The 20,559-nt window shown below is 30.0% G+C and overlaps 2 protein-coding genes across 3 annotated transcripts; one reads left to right on the top strand and one right to left on the bottom strand.

Annotated features, from left to right (window-relative positions):
• Nucleotides 1-1,839: 1,839 nt before the first annotated feature.
• LOC130821096 (uncharacterized) lies at nucleotides 1,840-8,205 on the top strand. 2 transcript variants are annotated; one of them, XR_009045292.1, is made up of 7 exons: nucleotides 1,840-2,751; nucleotides 2,839-3,050; nucleotides 4,633-4,927; nucleotides 5,016-5,101; nucleotides 5,180-5,271; nucleotides 6,466-6,578; nucleotides 6,787-6,927. XR_009045292.1 is itself a non-coding variant. In XM_057686729.1 (6 exons), exons 1-6 carry the CDS (start codon nucleotides 2,428-2,430, stop codon nucleotides 7,020-7,022), a joined length of 1,245 nt encoding a protein of 414 aa, XP_057542712.1. In that variant the 5' UTR covers nucleotides 1,840-2,427; the 3' UTR covers nucleotides 7,023-8,205. The 2 variants fall into 2 exon arrangements, 1 of the variants encoding a protein (XP_057542712.1); XM_057686729.1 differs by lacking the exon at nucleotides 6,466-6,578 and having other exon boundaries at nucleotides 6,787-8,205.
• A 1,277-nt stretch (nucleotides 8,206-9,482) lies between these two features.
• Nucleotides 9,483-14,296, bottom strand: LOC130821094 (putative glutamine amidotransferase GAT1_2.1). The gene is made up of 4 exons (XM_057686728.1): nucleotides 13,836-14,296; nucleotides 11,345-12,075; nucleotides 10,158-10,370; nucleotides 9,483-9,837 (listed from the first exon to the last, which is right to left on the bottom strand). Exons 1-4 carry the CDS (start codon nucleotides 13,942-13,944, stop codon nucleotides 9,565-9,567), a joined length of 1,326 nt encoding a protein of 441 aa, XP_057542711.1. The 5' UTR covers nucleotides 13,945-14,296; the 3' UTR covers nucleotides 9,483-9,564.
• Nucleotides 14,297-20,559: the final 6,263 nt, after the last annotated feature.

The raw sequence follows: 20,559 nt of genomic DNA, 5'->3' as shown, positions 1-20,559 counted from the left end.
AGTTTGAAACCTGTCGCAGACGGTTCTGGTTCCGTGATGGTTCTTTGGCGATTCGGGACAGATTTGGTTCCGATTAACCTGGCCCGTGGCCAGCACTATTTGTGCCTATCATGCCTTATGTCAAGTTGTATCGTGAACAATGTTATGATATGCATGATTACCATGATACTCAAGTACCCGTCCCATCGTGCGGTGTTCATGTCGGTACGTGCTTGTGCTTGTGCTTGTGCTTGTGCTTGTGCTAAGTTGGGATTGACTACATTTCTGATCCTTGTTTTTTTATTTTGATTTCATATTTCTTTGTGAAGCTTTTAAATGGATATATAACCCCTTCTATACGAAAATATTTTCTATAAAAACAAAATAAACATTAATTTAACGATAAGATTATTTATGAAAACCCATGACCTGTTGGGTAACTTCTGTTGGGTAACTTCGAGTCTGATCTGAACTCGACGTAACTAAAAAATAAACGAACCAAAAATGACCTAAATGACCTAATCTTAAACTCCCTTGATCAACCAATTTAACACACACAAAGCTACCTTGTTCAAAATAGACTAATCATATAGAAGTGTTATATTCTTTTATGGGTGTTTGTCAAATGACTTTTTATCTTGGCTTTTTGTTTGGCTTAGACTTGTAGCTTGTTGGTTTGTCAAAAAAGAAAATACAAGTTATTTGTTAAATAGCTTTTAAGCCAAAATAAAAAAAAGTTAATTTGATTAACTTTTGGCTTGTTGCCCAATTGTTCTTTTATTAATAACCAATGATCAGTATTTAATTGGAAAAATTATCTAGAATAATATAACTTTTTTATGATTTTCTTACAATAATCCCACCTATTGATTAACCATTAATAATCCCAACTTTAAGGGGTATTTGCCTAGAGTAAACTCCGGTAACTGGATAACCTGCTATAGTAGGTAATTTACAGAAAAAAAGAGAACTGAAAATTAATATAAAGCTAGAGAAAAATTATGAAAATTTTCATACAAAATTCTAAAAAAATTTTAACATTTCTTTGACACTTTATTTTAATTTATATTTTTTTTAAAAAAATAAAACTTGCTAAAGCAAGTCATTTGGTTACCCGAATTTGCTCTAGGCAAATACCCTATAAAGTTATGATTTTTCATGGTTAATCAATAGGTGAAATTATTATAGAAAAATCATGAAAAAGTTGGATTATTTTAAGTAATTTTTCCTATTTAATTTTACTATACATCTCTATAAACAATTGACTTATGTAGCTAATTTTAAAATTAACCACAATAATTACAAACTTTCAACTAGTTAAACAATCTAACTGAAACTGTCAAAAGCCAATAACAAACAATCTTTGCCTAACATCGAACTATATACTCCTTTTGTCCAACGATTTTTACCATATTTTTCAATTTTCAACTATTTCTTATCATTGACAATAATTATATTTTCTTAATTTTCTACTATAATAATTATTGTTTTAGTTTGACTTTTATTCTTCCTATAAATATTTATTCCAAATACTTCTCTCGTTCTGAAATACTTGCTATATAACGGTTTTTGACACTTCATCGTTCAAGCCTATCTTATATATTTTGACTAATGTATAAGAAAAAATATAGTAATGTAAGATCTTATTTGAATCTTCTAAACGCATATTTTGATAATATTAAGTTTTTATAATTTTTTTATGTGTATAGTTCAATATACATTTAATAATCAAAATAACATATTAAATTGCAATAAAAATTCAAACATATGGAGTATAGTGTGCAACCAAAGAACTCTTAACATGACCTATATAAAAGTGGAGTATCAAAGAAAAGACTAGAAAAGACAAAAGATTCATTAAATTATTTGTTTTTTTGTTCTACTTCATTCCCATCCTCTTATGTCATCAGACACTCACTATTTCTCCCTCCTTCTCTCTCCTCCTTTCATTGTCATTCCTCCATTGCTTCACATTTCCGATTCTCCTTCATCACTCATCAGACAGATAAACAAATTAAAATAAGTTCTTGTCTTTCTCTCTCCTCTGTCTCCTGCCTGTTCATTTGAATTAGTGGTCGGTGAATTCCACCTTCTTGGTTTTTTTTAATCATACTCAAAAGAATTATAGAATTTTATCCTTCTGACTTAGCTTAAAATAATCATTTTTAGGGTTTTGTTTTCATTGAGTGTCTACATTTTGATGGGTTATGTAATTTGATCATATAATTGTTTCGATTGTTTTTAACGATTGATTTTTGGGTAGATCGGCAGGATAATCAAAGGGTCAAATTTGGTTTTGGTTTTGATTTTGATTACTGGAAAGGGGCGAGACTTTCGTGGGTTCTGTAGGATTTCAATTTAGGGTTTGTGTGTTTTTGTTGTGGGAATTTTTGTTGCTGATATTTGGAAAGGGGGTTTTAGTGGGAAAATTCTTTAGAAGAAAGAAAAATGTTAGGTGCTGGATTACAGTTTAATCGGAGTCGTACTGATGATCGGTTCTACATTCCGGTAAAAGGTCGAAAAAACAATCACCATAATCAGAAAATCCCTCAACTTCAAAGAACTCAAAGTGATATTGTTAATGGAGGAATAGGGGGGAGAATTAGAGATAAACCTGTTGTTTCATGGAGCAGGGAATCCGAAAATCGGACTGAAGAGGCAGTAAAACCGGAAGCCTCACCGGATTTCGAGCAGGCGATGTTGCCTTTGAGCAATGTAGAACGTTTTCTTGAGGCAATTACTCCTTCAGTTAATGCGCATTATCTCTCAAAGGTAAAAAATGCTAATTTCTTTTGTTTTTCCATACATAGGTTGAGCTTAATCTAATGAGTAATGATAAAAAATGTTGGGTGTTTGCAGACTACAATGAGAGGATTAAGGACTTGTGATGTAGAATTTCAACCCTATTTCAATCTGAGTGACTTGTGGGAGTCATTTAAGGAATGGAGTGCTTATGGGGCTGGAGTTCCTTTGGTATTGAATGGCAGTGATTCTGTTGTTCAATATTATGTGCCTTACTTGTCTGCCATTCAACTTTATGTCGACCCTTCTAAATCACCCGTTAAGTCAAGGTATTGGGTGTTTTATTTTGTTTTGTTTATGATTTTTCTGGAATTAATGGAAGATGCTTCTGTTTAGCCTTTCATTTGTTTTGTTTAGATGATAAATTTGTGCTACATAGAACTTGAAGATGTATTGAGGTAATGGAGTGTAAGTCTTTGATCATTCATGGTGATTCGGATTGTTATGTTTTCCATTGAATAATGGCCGGTTCTTAATGGAGTTTGAACCTACCGTTCTGTGAAACCCTGTTACTTCACCCGTGTTTTAAAATCACGGTGTAACAACCAATAACAACCATTATAAGCTGTTATTCTAACATATTAGCCATTATGATCGTTTTGAATATGTATTAGGCTTAAAAGGTCAATTTTAAGCTTTAATTGTGATGTATTTTCTAAAACGCTTGAATTACTACGATAAAATGGGTATTTCGAGCTAAACTTCACATTTTGATGTCTACAATAACGGGTTGTAACACCATGAGGTGCCGCATCCGCGGCGATGACATCCACATACATGATTATTTTCAACTGATGCTTTGGAGTAGATATGTAGGACAATAAGTTATGTGCATGCTTTATGTGTACTTTTGTTTCTACTTTAATGTGTTCTGTTAAATAATTAGCTTGTCGTGTTTTTGATGATACTCATAAGTCATAACTCTATAATCATTCGTCTAAAATGTTTCGACAATTCTCAAAATGCTGGATTATGATACTCATAACTTTATAATCTTACGTCTAAAATGTTCCGATAATTCTCAAAATGCTGGATTATGATACTCATAACTCTGATGATACTCATAACTCTATAATCTTACGTCTAAAATGTTTCTACTATGCTTGTTTAGGTTTTTACTGACCGAGTAATATGAAGAGTTTGTATGTAGTTTTTTCTTTTGATGTTGTGCTGCATTTTACAAATCATTTATATATGAGGGATTTTTTCGGTGGGCAAATTTCCTTTTTCTCAGGGTTACATTGTTTTTCCCTTTTATAGATGTTATTGTCAAAAATTCTTAGACTTAAGCCTAGAGATTAATCTAATGATTGAAGGTTGAAGCATTGCTGATTATAATTTCGGGAATGATTATATATGGGTAGAGCAGTGAAACTTAAAGGTACAATTTGTCAGCATTCTGTGCATGTCTACGTAGGAATTTGTAAGAATCGCTTATCATGGGAACTGTGTTTATATTTAACATGGCAATTTACACAAAATGTTAACCGCTGATTCAGTAATTTGGAAAGGAAGTTCTTGGCTTAGTAAAGGCTTATTTTATTATTTTTGCATGGGTTTAGGTCGATGACTATTTTTCCTATACTCCATGCGCATTCCATTTCTTCGATAATTTATCCTTCCAATTTGCGTCATACTTTGATTTTCTTGTATGAAAAAGTTCTATACATCGCCTTTCTTCATAGATCGATTTAATTTTCTTATTGGATTTTTGTGGTGCTTATTCTTTACATTGTCATACATGTTTTACCTACAATATTAATTTCATATTATCTATAAATAGGCTGATTTGATGCCAGATTATTCAAATAGTTGTGTTGGACTATGTTAAAAAGGTCTTTATTTTGACAGGCGTTCAAGTGAGGACAGTGATGGGGACTTTTTTAGTAGGGACTCAAGTAGTGACGGAAGCAGTGATTCTGAGCATGATAGGGGTTTGGCCTACTCAAGGAGCCAAAGGCATTGCGTTCGCCATTCTGGTGATATGTCCTTTGAAGTGGACAGATTATCCTTGAGAGATCAGCAGCCAGTACTGCAAGAGGGTTTTTCCAGTGATGAGGGTGAAACTGAGCCGCAACAAGGTAGCCTGTTGTTCGAGTATCTTGAATATGATCCTCCCTTTGGCCGTGAACCTTTGGCTGATAAGGTTTGTTCCTTTTTACTTTTGTAGCACTTAGCGGAGGACAAATCTGATCTCCTCTTCTGCTTATTTCTCTGTTTTTTGATTTTTGTAGATTTTTGATCTCGCATTGCATTTCCCGGAGCTGAACTCACTTCGCAGTTGTGATTTGCTGGGTTCAAGTTGGCTTTCCGTGGCATGGTATTTACCAAGTTCATGTCCTTATCCTTCTTGTTGATTCAAATGTGTACTGAATTCCATGGAGTTGAATTTTGATAGGTACCCGATATATAGGATACCTATGGGACCAACATTGAAAGATTTAGATGCTTGTTTCTTGACCTATCATTCTCTATACACACCTGTTGGAGGTAATGCTTGTTTCTTGATTTCTTCCTACCCCATCCCTTCTATATTTTTGCTCGTTTTTATGATCCATTTATTGATATAAATATAAGCTATATTTACAGATGGTTTTATGTGATGATTCAGAAATGTTTGAATCTCCTTCTACTTGTGCTTGAGCAAAATTTGTACATTGGATCTTTACTTAATTTATAAGATAGATATGCCTTTAGTTTCTGATAAAAAAATGATTCATTGACCCTCTCCTCACTCCACTTTTTATCAGTGGATATGTAATAGTTTCATCCTGCTAGTTCAGTAGTTCCATTGGATATTTTCATCTCCACATCACTACATAAATTGCATAAATTGGACTTACTTTCCCAGAACTTTATTTGTATGATTGGATTAATACATAATAATACCTGGTTAACTACAAGAATCAGAAATCTTTTGAAGGTTTGGATTGGCACCAGAATTTTGACGTGCTGACAAATGAAATGCACATACTCCTAATTTGAGCTGCACCTGAAAATTAGTAGCAAGTGTACTTCATGTGCAAAGGGATTGATGAAAAAAATATGCTGATCAAAGTAACTAACCAAAAAGAAAAAAAAAAAAAAACTTTTTTTACTAGTAGAAAATTACCAATGATGTATCAAACATATTACGATTTTGGATTGATTGATATCATCTATTACTCTCATGGGGAATTTAGAGCAAATCGCATTATGAAGTTTTATTGGAAAATCCTTTGATTATCCAACGTGGGAATACACTTAGATTTATATTGGCTGTAATTATTTTAAAAGGAGATTAGAATATTTAGTTTCCTATTGGATAAATCTGGTAGAGTTCTGGTGTAGAATGTTAAATTTCAAGTGTTCATCCTGTTGTTTATGTGGGGACATTTGTATAGAGTAGATGTTATAGGCAGAAGCTTCACTTCATTTAGACGTTTACAGTAAAACACTTACAAAATTCTCCGCACAACCTTTGTGCAGAAGCAAGCATAATAAATTGATTGCACCTTCTTTAGACCTGAAACTGGTTTTTCCACTTTATCTAAGAAACTACCTTTTGCAAGTAGCTTTTCCAAAAGCAATATTATAACAAATTCCTTTTAAATTACTGTTGCCATAGAGTTTCGCCGTTTATTCCGCAATTGGCTTTCTCGTGGTGTTAGGTAGTGACTTGATCTTTTTCAAACTTCTCCCCAGCATTTCTTCTATGAATATATATATGGTAGCTCAACATCTGCTGTGTGCTATGTTACTTGGACTCTTCATTTTCCTTCACGTACCCGGGTCCAATTCTTGATCTTCGAACATTGGTATGACACTTGGACACTTTATTTTATGCGTAAAATTAAATATTTAGATGTATCCGACACTTGGACGCATACCAGTATCCAACATCAGGTTCCGAGTCCAAGTGACACAGGCTGTGTGTTACATTTGTGTTTCTAATTCCGTTGCCATATGTTGATTCTTCCCTTTGCTGTCTGTACACGGCAACTCACTGTTGTGTCTTATGTGCAGATGCTCCTCCTGCTCAATCTGAAGTGGTGATTTATCCCAGTGAGAATGATGAAATACCGAGGATCTCTCTTCCAGTTTCTGGTCTTGCCTCGTATAAATTTAGAGGATCATTATGGACCTCAAATAGCGGGAGTGATCATCAGTTGGTGAATAACCTCTTGCAGGCAGCTGATAACTGGCTCACAAAGCACAAGGTCAATCACCCTGACTACCTTTTCTTCTGTCGTAACATATGATATTTATAAATAGTTTGTTCCTGTACATCACCTACCATTGCGTAGCAATGTCGAATCGTGGGCCTTTTCTCGAGGAGTTTCCATTAGATGTTGGTTTATGAGTTGAGAATTTCCAGAAGACTCGCATGTCCTAGTTGTATTGTATGTATATCAGCGGAGGGAATTTTTTTGTTTTATATAAATATATAAAAAAAGAAAATAGAAAAGGGTTCCGGCTGGATTGGGATAGAAACAGAATAGTTTAGTGAAGTTGTAGCGGACAAGGCTTGCAAATAGAAGGCGTTACGTGAGCAAATGGGAAATAAACCCCTGCCCTGATGTTCATTTACTAGCAGAACTTAGCTGATATAAACTTGTAAGTTATAACTTGTAAGCGAAGTTTATGAGCTTTTTCCCATACTTGTTTTATACAAATTAGTCTGTAGTTATATATTAAAGGTTAAAATGTTGCTTTCTACTCATTTCTTGTCAATTATGGAATTTTGAGTGCTTGATCCGTCCTCCGGGTGTTTTTGTGGATATAAATAGGTGAAACACCTGGCCTTAGTCGAGTCTATGGTTTTAGCGGATATAAACAACTGGAGAGAAGGCATTATTCAAGGGACTGAGCAACTTGTTTGGCTCCGAACCTCGCCCCTGCGAGGCCATTTAAGTTGACGTAGTCACGTAAAATCGTCCCTCAACACATCACGACACGCCACTCACCAGTCGTATATCTACTGCTGATCTTAGGCTTTCCCTTTACATCCTCGGTACCTTGTTAATTCTGAGGGGATCGAAAGGGAGGGAGATAAAAAGGAAAGTATATGGTACAACTGCAATTGCTACATTCATTTTGAGGGATCTCATCTTCATTGGATTGTTGGTGCTTACACTTTCTGTTTTTCTTCACGTATTTTTAATTTATTTCAACCTATTTTTTAAATTTTATTTTTTCCACAATTTTACTGTCCCGCTCACTTTTTTGATTTCAAATCAACTTGAAATCGACCAAATGTTAGTGGGGTCGCAACTAAAAATATTAACTCGTAATTTAAAATTGATCAGATTAGATTTGATAAATCAACCAAAATTCCATTTATCTAAGTTGGCTTTAATCCAAAAAATTTGACATGAAATTCACTTATATTATACCCCAATTTTATATGAAATATGAAAATATACTTTACACCTAAATTACACCTTTATTAAATTGGAGGTGTTCAATACTTCAATCTCAAATTGTACCTACATTCAAGAACATGCATTCACAAACACTTTTTTAAAAAAATCAAAATTAATTTATTATTAAAATAGACTTAATATTAAGTAAGTAGCAATCTAACATAAATAAAACCAGTTTTATAAGTAACTGATAATTTTTCAAATCATAAATTTTGATGTGAAATTCTTTTATTCAGCTAAATATAAATTTGCGTATTCTTAATGGTTTTACAAATGAAAAATTAATTTCTTTATTTTATTGAAACAAAATACTGAACAGGAATTTCTTATCATGGAAATCCGCCAACATTATAATAAGCAGATCTTTAAGCCTCGTAATTACCTCTAAGACTGATCCTACTTGGATAATATTATTTAAGGAAATATCCATTGCTATCTTTTGCTCAATAAAAGGAAAATAAAATACTACCTCCGTTTTGGAATTTACTTGAACAATTGCACATTTTAAAGGGAAAATTTGAAAAAAATAAAACAATTAAACAACTTATTTTCCAAAATAATCTCCGTGAAAACTTAATTTCAAAAATAAGCGTCCGTACATTCAAACCTAGGTTTGGCAAGAGTCGCTGTTAGTAACAACGAAAGAGAAAAAAAATAAATTAAAAGCCCAAAGTCGCTGTTACTAACAGCTACTTAAAAAAAATAATAATAAAAAAAAATTATTATTATTATTATTTTTTAAGTCGCTGTTAGTAACAGCGACTTAATGCATTTTAAGTTTTCAATTCTCAGTTACTTCCTTATTCCAGCTGACGACGTGAAGGAGTTACTAGTTAACCTTAAAGTTGCTGTTACTAACAGCGACTTAAGGAGTTGACTGGTCAACTTCTTAAGTCGCTGTTAGTAACAGCGACTTTGGCCTTTTAATTTTTTATTTTTTATTTTTTACTTTCGTTGTTAGTAACAGCGATTTAAACCGAAGCTAGGCTTGGATGTACGGACGCTTATTTTGGAAAATATGTTTTCACGGAGCTTATTTTTGGAATTAAGTTGTTAAATAATTTTATTTTATTCAAATATACTTTAAATGGTGGTATAATAATTAAAAGTCACTTTTGATGCAATATTGTCTATTTTACCCTCTTTAAATGATAAGTGAAAATTATTAATCTGATGAGTGAAAATAAAACAATGAAAAGAAATAAAGAATTATAGTTATTTTTTGCCAAAACGAAAAAGCAAAAATATCGTAAAATAACCAAAAACATAATAATTGCAATTATTATGAAACGAAAAAAAAATAAATTTATATATAACTTAGTTATGCAAAGACATCGTAAGAGCCATTACAACATAAAATAACATATTCTGTAACAAGTCAGGACATATCAGTTTCAGTAGCAAAGTCAAGATTTATGATTTGTAGCTTATCCTCTAAAAGCTGAGAACAGAATTGCGCCATCATCAGGTAAAAAGACATCATATCAGACAATTGTTCAACTGACATATTACCAATAATTGATCTTCCTACTTTCTCCCTTTCATCCTTTAATTTTAACTTCTTATAATTATATCCATTTCTCACTGTTGCTCCCATCTGCTTCAGCCTCTTCTCTTGCTGTATACTCAGTACACTGTAAGCTGTATTTTCCTGTTTTTTTACATTCATATATAAACTTTCTTACATATGTATAAAAGTATAATAATTTTTTTATTTTGCTATATTTTTCTTTTTTTTTTTAACCCTTATATTTATAGAGAATTAGTGATTTTAAATCAATTAAAACTAATTTTTTAAACCAAAGTAAAAAAAGCTAGTTTGATCAGCTCTTTTCATTCACTTTTGGCATTATTATTGTTATCATCGTTATATTCAAATAAAAATTAATTAATCAACTTATAAAAAATGCATAATTCCCAAAAGAACAAGGATAATATACTAAAAAAAATAGGAGTATGAATGATGAATACCTGCAGGAAAACAGCACCAGGTTCAAGTTCAGATTGTTGAACAGAAGCCTGGGTGCGTGCAGATCCAGCTATATACATGTCCTTTGCAATGGAAAAGCTTCGAACAATCATTCTTCTCTTGTTTTCCTGTTCTTTGTTTAGCTTTGGACCTTTTGCTATGTTTGCTTCACTGTTCAACTTCTTCTGATATGCTATTACTGCCTTCACAAATTCCTGAAAAATACCATCCACCCTTTTTTATTATTATTACTGAGTAGCCCGAGGATAGGAAAAAAGTTTGGTGAAAATCAAATCTACGATATTTCCTGAAAAGTGGTTCTAGCTCTCCAACTAAGACTAGACCCGATTTTTATAGGATTTACTCTTGTGATGAATGAGGAAAAAACACATAATTAACATCATCTAGTTCTAATATGAGTTGTTACATACTAACTTAAATGTATGAAATCTTGTTAGTTCAATCACTAATGTTCACTTCTTAATTATTTTTATTTATTACCATAATGCCATCAAGTGACTCCTACCTAAGATGGAATTTAGGATTGATTGTACGCAACTTTAGATGAATAAGAAGTGTATATTATTTAATGACTCATTTTACTATTGTCCATTATAATTCGAAATCAAATAACTAAAATTTTTTGGCTCCATTAAAATAAAAGACAATTCACCTTATGTTTTATCCTAGGATCTAGAGTAGAGGTGTTCAAAGCAAACCTGATGACCCGATATTTACCCGACCTAATAACTTAACCCGACTTAACCCGATTTCAAAATAAATTTAAGATTATGTAAAATTTAATATAGAAACAAAACCCAATTTCAAAATAAATTTAAAAATTTTGTAAAATTTAATATAGAAACAAAATTCGATTTTAAACCAACCCGATACACATAATAACCCAAAAATAACCCGATGACACGAATAAACACTAGAGGTTGGACAGTTCACCTTTTGAGTTACCAATTATTCAGAAATGAATGTTAACCTTCTCGCAAAGTATAATTATTTGAATTCTGACACTTCTCTCCACTATGTTCAAGGTGACTCCATTGTAATTTAAAGTTACCCCTCCTGTAAGACAGTATTCCATTGTGCTCATCAATTTTATCCTAGACTAAGTCTATACTAGACTCGTACAAAAATATATTAATAAGTAAATAATGAGGAAGTATCTTATTGTTACCTTGTAAGCAAAAGGGCAACCAGGGTAATCAAATTCATCAGTGGAAGGATGTCTCATACGCTCAGGATGAAATTGCAATCCCATAATAAACTTCCCTTCTTCTGGGTTATAAGCATCAGGATCATAAAACCCTTCAATCAAACCATCATGAGCAAAAGCCATAGGAACAAATCTTTGTGCCAATTTTTTAACCCCTTGATGATGATAACTATTAACCAAAATCTCCATACTATTCTCATCCAATGATTCCTTAAACCAATCATGTAAAGGTGTATTTTCCACTACCTTAACCCCATGTCTATGCCCATCATAATCATCATAATCTATATGTTTTACTCTTTGGGATTCTAGGATTTTTCTAGAAAGTTCTTTTTCAACATCTTGGTAAAGGGTACCCCCACAAGCTACATTTAGGACTTGGGATCCCCTACATATTCCTAAGTAGGGTATGTTTCTTTCTAGACAAAGCTTTGCAAGGGCGAGTTCGATTGAGTCTTTTTCTCGATCGATGGTTGTGTCGCTTGTGTGTGCTCGTCTTATCTCTTCAAGTTCTTCGGGAGTGAAGGTTGAGAGTTCGGAGTCGTAGAGGGAAGGGTCTATGTCTTCACCTTCACATAGGAGAACTCCATGGATTGGTTCAAAGCTTTCAAGTAACATGGAAACACCACTTACTCTTGGTACAATTACAGGCACTGCTCCATAGCTTACTATTAGGTCTAGATGATACTCCCCTGTTTAGAATCAATGTATAAAATGTTTAATGAAAGGTGTACAAATTGTTTGGTAACACCAATTGTTATATTGGACGATCTCATACATGGGACGCGTCCCATTGAGTTATTGAGTTAGTTTACAACTTACATTAAAATAGTGTGCATCGACCTTAACATTTTCTATCTTCTATTTAAATGACTTAATGTAATTTCAAATGAAAAGGTGCATATTATTTTATTGTGAACAAAGTCCAAACTGAACTTTTACTAATTTTGAATAAAAATTCTGAAATACAACTTTAATAAACATATTAATATTCTTAAAAAATATTTTTAAAATAAAAATATTACTAATAATACGTAGATCCACTTCCTCCGTTTCATTATACTTGTTACTTTTCACTTTTTACATAATCCAATGAGTAACTTTGGTAATTTATATCTTAAGCTGTGATTAACTAAAAATTATAAAAATTTGATATTGTGAAAGTGTTTGATTAGACAATTCAAACAAGATCTTACTTGATTATATTTTTTTAACACATTAGCCGTAATATATAAAATAAGCTTGAATGATGAATAGTATCAATTTTCTTATGTAGCAACTATTTGAGAACGGAGGAAGTATATTTTATTGGAAAACTTATTATAAAAATTCCAAAAATTAGATAATTAGCTTAAGTTCCACATTTAATTTATCTTTTACAAAAATTCAACCTTTATACCACTTCTCTTTTACAACACTTTGTGACTTATAACGTTTAGATTTTAGAAGAAAAAAAATGCTAAAGTCTTTTAAAAGAAAAAGATAGGATAAATTAAAATAAGATATTTATAAAAACTGATTTAAAAGATTTTTAAATCTAAATTTCGTTTTAAATTTTAAAAATTGACTTTCTAAGAGCCTATATGTCTTATCATACTCAATTTTAATAGTAATAAAGACATTCAAAATAGATACAACTCTTGTATATAATCAAATTTTATTTTCACTTAACTTTAAAAATAAATTTACAATAATATAAAAATAAATATGAATACAAAATTTATGTTAGTCTATCACAAAATCAATCAGATAATTCAAATGGATAGCAAATCAAAATCAAATTCTCAATGAAATTAGTCAAATATCTTACTTTAACGACTACGATGACAACAAGAATTCTCTTTTTGCTTGTTCATTTGACAAATGCCAATTTTTAGCACGTTCAAGTCATTAAAAAAACAAACAAAAGTCAAAACCATCATTCTAAATTTCTAATAAAAACTGTATATTAATTCTTTTCGATATATCAGTTCCAATAATCATCCTCAAAATTTTAATCGTAGGGATCGTGTAACACCCGAATTTCCTCCCGTTCTTTACGGAACGAAAATAGGGACCAGTGGCTCTGATACCACCTGTAACACCCGAATTTCCTCCCGTCCCTTACGGTTTTGGTTTCGTTAAGGGGTCGGGAATTCAGGGGTGTTACAAATCGCATGATCAACATTCTACCATTTCAATCTCTAAATCTAAAATTTTCACATGATTTGCCACTCTTACCTTACCTGTATATCATTTTCTTTCTTTGTCGCCCTAAATTTTTTAACTCTTGAATTTCAATTTTTATTTTTGATATTATTAATCGAAAAATCAAATGCTACTACCAATACTAATTAATATTATGATATACTAGTATTAGTATATTCAACAAATATTCAGTAATTAAAATACTTTAAATACAAGTAACTACTAATTAACTACAAATAAAAAAAAAGAATAGATAGAAACGAACCGACAAAGTCGACAAACTTGTTCTTCCTGACGGTGCGGCGAGAAACGATAAGAACCCTCGGCAAAATCATGGACAGATCTGAATTTACACCTTCTTCAGAAGAACCCATTTTTCTCTATAAATTTTGTTTATATTAATATTAATATTTATAATATTATTACAGAATAAATAAAAATGGTAAGAATATATATTATAATTGGGTATAGATGGAAATAAATCGTGAAAATGAAATCAGAAAATAATTAATTGTGATTTAGAAATGAATAAAAAGAGATTTGGGTTATAATTGTGATAAAAATTAAAGATAAGAAGAAAGATTTAAGGTTTGAAGAAAATTGAATAAATTAAATTAAAGATTGAAAAAAAAGGAAATTAAGAAATGAAATCTGGGATGCTATCACGTTGAGACGTCGACGCGCCACTTCTTTTTATTATATGCTTTGGTGTGTATTTTGTCAGACTGACATTTGTTTGTATTTATATTGTCATACATTACGACTCCGTCCTTTTGAATTAGTATTAATGTGTAAATATATTATTTTAATAAAAATTTAAATATTAGATAATAAATAAAAAGAAAAAAATTATATTATATTGGAGAAATTAAAAGAAAATTATAATGTATAAATGAGATTAAAAGAAAATAGTATATCTATTTTCAAACATAAAATAATGAAAAATAATTGTAACAGCCTAATAGGATAAACGGTGCAAATTAGATGGGGTTGAGACAAGAAAGTATTTATTTTAAATAGTGATTTTGGGGATAAGTTTTGATACTATCAAAATAATTAAAGTTGATATAGGGAGAAACATTTCTATATTTAACATAAATGTTTAGGAAATATTAAAAATTAAATTGGCATCATGAGGATTAATCTATTTTTATTATTGATACTTGTTTTATCGATAGATTTGTTTAAATATAGATGGATATTACTTTTTTTTTTCAGATGTTCTTCTTATTTTGAATATTTTATGTTAATGAGAGAAAATTTTGATTAATATTTTTGACACATATTTAGAAGATAAAATATATTCATGTGAGATCTTCTTAGATTCGTCTTAATGTTTATTTTTTTTATTATGTATTCCTTTTGTTTCTTTTTGTTATTTCCATTTACTTTTTGTACAGTTTTCAAAACAAATTTTAAACCTTAATATCTCTAAATACACATAATATAAAATTATAAAAAATACATAATAAAAAATATACATTAGGACGTCTAACAAGATCTCACAAGGGTATATTTTATCTTCTAGATATGTGTCAAAATATTAATTAAATTTCTCTCCTTAACATAGAATATTCCAAATAAAAAGAACATTAGAGAACGAGAAGGAAAGAGTATTTTTTATAATTTTTTATTATAAATATTTAGAGATATTAATATTTAAAATTAAACTTTGCAAAAATAAACAGGGACTATAACAATTACTCTTAACAGGCTAGCTTTATTATTATCTGTCTAATTTGTGAATACGTGAAGTGGGCAAGTCAAAGTTGAATTGGTGCTGAGGTGGATCTTTCACCTTGTCGATGTAATCCTTCATTTCGTGACATGGAACTTTGACTTTCACGTCAATTGTAACATATTACACAAATTCTTAAATGAGAGGATGTCATTTTGAAACAGCTTAATATAAACCAACTCAATTTTAAATTTTTAAAGTTTTAATGAAAATAACTGTATTTATTTAGTTAACTGTCATGTAAGTTTAATTTTGTGCTTTTATATGAGTCCATCTCACAATAAAACGGTCTCATATAAGACTTGCTGAACATATTATCCATTCCTTATTTTGTTCCTATTTTTTAGGATTAAAAAATTTGATTTAATGACTTAAAATAGCTATAGAACTCATAAGAGAGCAAATAAAGAAAGAAAGAGATAAGGTTATATTTAAATAAAAATAAAAATAAAAATAATATATATTTATTTTGACAGATTAATATGAAAACAAAAGGCAAATTAAAGAGTTAAAGAGTATCTAACAATTATTATAGATTTCCCACAAATTATGCTCCAATCAACACTTAGTCACGTATTCGGTATTCCAGCCAACTTTTGGATGCAATGCTTTAATAGTAGTTCTATATACTACTATTTACTCAATTCGTTTCGAAATAATATTTTAATCCTTAATATTTCTAATTATGTATAATTAAATATTATAAAAAGTTAATATTAATAATTCTTACATTGAAATTAATGAAACAAGAATAAAATAGTCCGTCTTATTCTCTTTAAATGTCCAATTTGGTTTTGCCACATAGACCAATACACATTTTCAGTCTTAAATATCTTTTATTCCGCTCTAGTAAAAATTAGAAAAAGTTGATATTAATAAACCTATCTTCTATAACTATTACTAAAACAAATCACTGCTGACATCATCACTATTTAAAATTGCTTACGTGTTACAACATCAATAAAAATATTCCCTTCAACACTCAATGATGATGTCATTGTTTTTATGATTATTTTTTATCTTGGACTTTATTTATTCACATTATTTAATGTATTAGAAAACGAGTATATTTTTTTCTCAATTATTTATAAAATCTTTTTAATTTATTTATTAAATGAGTATTATTTAGTGTATTGGATATTTTGAGATGGTTTAAAACTTACTTTTATTTGAATTTTTTTGTTATTTATAGGTTTGATCGCTTAAATGCAATACTTAATTCTAATATGATTCAGTTTGTGACTATTTTTATGTAAGTCAATTATATTTTTCACGACAAAAACTATTTTTTCGTTTAAACTTTTATAAAATAATTTTATATATTTTTGTGCTAAATTTGATTTTGAATTGTGTTATTAATAGTCGTAATACTTTATATAAATTAATGTAATATATGTCGAAAAATTTAATAAAACCATGCATCGCACGGGCACTATCTAATTTACAATAAGACAAATCAATAATATTCCACTTGATAATGTTTTAACTTATAGATAAAAACAAAATACATAATAAAATTAATTGATGAATAGAGTTGAAAAACCAAATAAAACATTTAAAAAAATAGAATTAATTACAAATTCAGAGTAAATAGTAAATACTAAAAAAAAAAATGGACAATAAGGAAGAATAGGTGAGAGTATTATAATAGAACATGCTTCTAGAGACGGAGAAACAAGGTCAAGGTGTCCCTCCCCCAAACTTTTTGCCGAATATATTATGTATGCAATGACACTTTTAAAAGTCATAAGGTTGCTTGATTTAGTAGTATGCATAAATTTCTACATTCAAGAGGTCAAGAGTTTAAAATTTCATTTTCTCATTTTCATCCAACTTTAAATTTTAACTTTTGCCCCCTTAGATTTATATTAGTAACTATGTCAAAATCAACACATAAAAAAAATTTTAGCTAAAAAGTTCCCGTTACTATTAAATCTCCAACTCCCTACAACTCTTCTAATAAAACTGATAATTCGTCATCAAAAATAATGAAAAACCGAATCAAAAATATAAGTTACGACAGCCGATAGAAAATCGTAAGAGCGGGTTACAGAGGCTAAACCTTTCCAACCCTTATGTGGATTCGCCACCAAATCAAGGTGCTCTAAGCCAAAATCATTACTACCAAATCCCATTGTATGATAATTATGTATGTGGACGGATGTATGCAATAATGTAATATGTAAACTAATTGATATTATTATAATTCCTATCTGATCTAATTATAAAATATTTTTATTTCTCATTCAATTGGTCTCATTTTGTAACCATCTCAATGAAAATGTATAATAATATCTATTTAACCGTCTGTATCTCTTATCTCTTATTTGTTAATATAACACTATTTAACTTATTGTTTTTAATTTTTTAGTCTTTATGCTAAAAGCAAATAGGGCAAATTAACCGTAAAGAAGAAGGACAATTAACACATAATAATTTAATTCTAATTGGGCGGTGTATTTATTAATGCTACAAAATTGACCCAACTATTAAACAAACAAATCTCGATTATAAAGAGATGAACGTACATGGGTAGAGTTTCGAATAACTACTACTTAGCCATGCATGATGCATGTACGTACAACAATCGGCGTCATACACCATGTCCTTGTAATCCTTTTGTTTTGCTCATTGTTTGTTGGAATAAACGTCTTTATATAACTCATTCTAATTTATTCAATCCTAATCCTAAACGTTTGTTGCGGCCTATTCTTATCTTTTTACGAGCGGCTTGTTCATAACAATAATTTAAATTGGAAAATATTTTGATATATAAAATTTGTAGTATATTTGAATTAAATGATAATTCAAATACAAATAGGTGAATAAATAGGAAATCATAAATTGGATAACTAATTCAATAAGAATATCAACCGAATAGTTTTATGTTGAGAACATATTAGAGGTTCATAATATAGAAAAATTGTTCTGAATAATCTCTTATATTGTTCATGTGCTATAAATGATCTCTTTTATTGATTATTTCTAAATAATACAATCTTTGTAAATTTTTTGCTTTCATTACCCCTTGTCACATTTTAACCGGCTACTGTATATTAGACAATCTTGTATAATTTTACTTCCTCCATTATTTTTACTTGGAACCAAACACCTTTTTTAAGCAGTCATATACATTTGTTGGATTTTCTTCTATCTAGAAATTTACTCAAATAAAAAATTTAATTTAGGAAATTATCCAACGAGACAAATAAAAGAAGATCTCATTTAATTATGTTTTGTTGTCGTATAATAGCCGCAATATGTCAAATACCATATAATGACAAATAGTGTAAAAATTGGTTTGAGTGCAATAAAAAAAAGAGAGTGAAGTGTTTTTTTTTCACAAAAACTTGGGTGAGACCGTCTCACTTGTGAGATGTTGGGCCGATCTAATTCAAAGACTTAAAAGACCAATTTCAAGAATTTAGAATTGACATTTAAGTCATAGAACAGTTTAAAGACTTAAAATGTCAATTTCAATACTTAAAAAATCAATTTTTAGACTTAAAAGACCACTTACAGGACATTAAAATCTCATTTCAACTTTAAAATAGGATGATCCAAACATCAAAGTAAATATTAAAAACTTTGAAATTGATCTTTTAAGTCTTAAAATTTGCGTTTTAAGTTTTGGAATTGTCCTTTTAAGTCTTAAAATTAGTGTGTCGGAATATTTTATAAAATTATTGGGTCTGGCCTGGGCCAGTTGCATGGATAAGGCCGTCGCACAGGAGGGTAACCGTTTATCAATAGTACCCCTGAGTTTTAGCACTTTATCAATGGTACCCCTAAGGTTTTTTTTATTATCAATGGTATCCTCGTACTATTGAGTATTTTACAACCGTAACCTTTTTAAACTTTTTCCGTCAAAAATCGTCCAAAACCGTTAACTTTTTTTCTTTTTCTTATATTTTTCAATTCAAAACATAAAAGAAAGTTAACGGTTTTGAACAATTTTGGATGAAAAAAGTTAAAAAAAGGTTATGGTTGTAAAACGCTTAATAATACAAAGGTACCATTGATAATAAAAAAACCTTAGGAGTACCATAGATATAGTGACAAAAATCAAGAATACCATTGATAATTTCCTTTTTTATGGTTACAAACTGGGTAATTCCACTGTAGGGTGTATTAGGCAACAAATATTGTGTTTGATAAGAAATCAATTCTACCAAAAATTGCTTAAGTAACTCAATGCGACAGGGACTCAATCACGATTCTTATTTTTTTTTTCTTAATCATCAAAAATTTTACAAAAAATAAAATTTTATTTGTTTTTATTGAAAATATTTTCTATTAAAAAAGACCATTATATCCGTTCAGGCCTCAACTTAGAAATCTTTACTCAAAATACACAAAATTTAATTAGAAATGTCGTGGGTCCTAACAAAAAACTGATAACATTCAAGTTAAAAAATTGGCAAAAACCGAAAAACTAGGTCGAAATGGCCGAATTTAAGATAAGATCGTGTTGAACGTATTCTTTTTTAGGTTGTATTTGATTTATAGATTAAAATTATTAAATTATAATCTACAATTTTTTATTTGCTTTATGGTCGATTTCAATTTGGGTGAAAATTCAATAGATGCACTCATAATATGCAATATATGCAAGAGGTAATGGAATTACAACAAAATAATTTAGGAGTAAGTCTTTTCATAAGTTTTTAAATAAGACGGTCTTACTGGTAAGATGATCTCTATTGAGTTAATATAATGTACACTTACAATGTCAAATTGATCTTTTATAGCCTTAATAAAGTGATCATTTATAATCTTAAAGTGACTATTTATAGTTTTAAAGATATTACTTTTTATAGTCTTAGAGTGATTATTTATTATAACCTTAAAAGTAATCACTTATTATAACCTTAATGTGAAGAGATCATTTATAATCTAAAAGTAACCAATTAGAGAAATGAGCTGATTATATAATCCCTTAAAGATGGATAACTGTGAATATGAAGGCGGCATTGTATTGGCTGCTGTTTAATAGTTGCTACAAGGTAGACTGAGTGAAGAAAAATACTAAGTGAAAATCAAACTCAGGACCTTGCATTACTTACAAAAGCAATACACGCTCATTGTTAGAGTATATAACATGTCTTAGGGCCTTGACCAAAAAAATAGCTTAAGTTGATGGTTGAGGCCTCAGGATATATATTATACTCTAACACTCATCAAATGAGACAAGACCCGATTCTAAAAATGAATGTTACATAAGACAAAAGTGATTGGTATCAACTATTAA

The sequence above is a fragment of the Amaranthus tricolor genome, chromosome 8 (assembly GCF_026212465.1).
Source record: "Amaranthus tricolor cultivar Red isolate AtriRed21 chromosome 8, ASM2621246v1, whole genome shotgun sequence".
Taxonomy (NCBI): domain Eukaryota; kingdom Viridiplantae; phylum Streptophyta; class Magnoliopsida; order Caryophyllales; family Amaranthaceae; genus Amaranthus; species Amaranthus tricolor.
The sequence above is the reverse complement of the archived record's forward strand: the minus strand, read 5'-3'. Positions and strand labels throughout refer to the sequence as shown.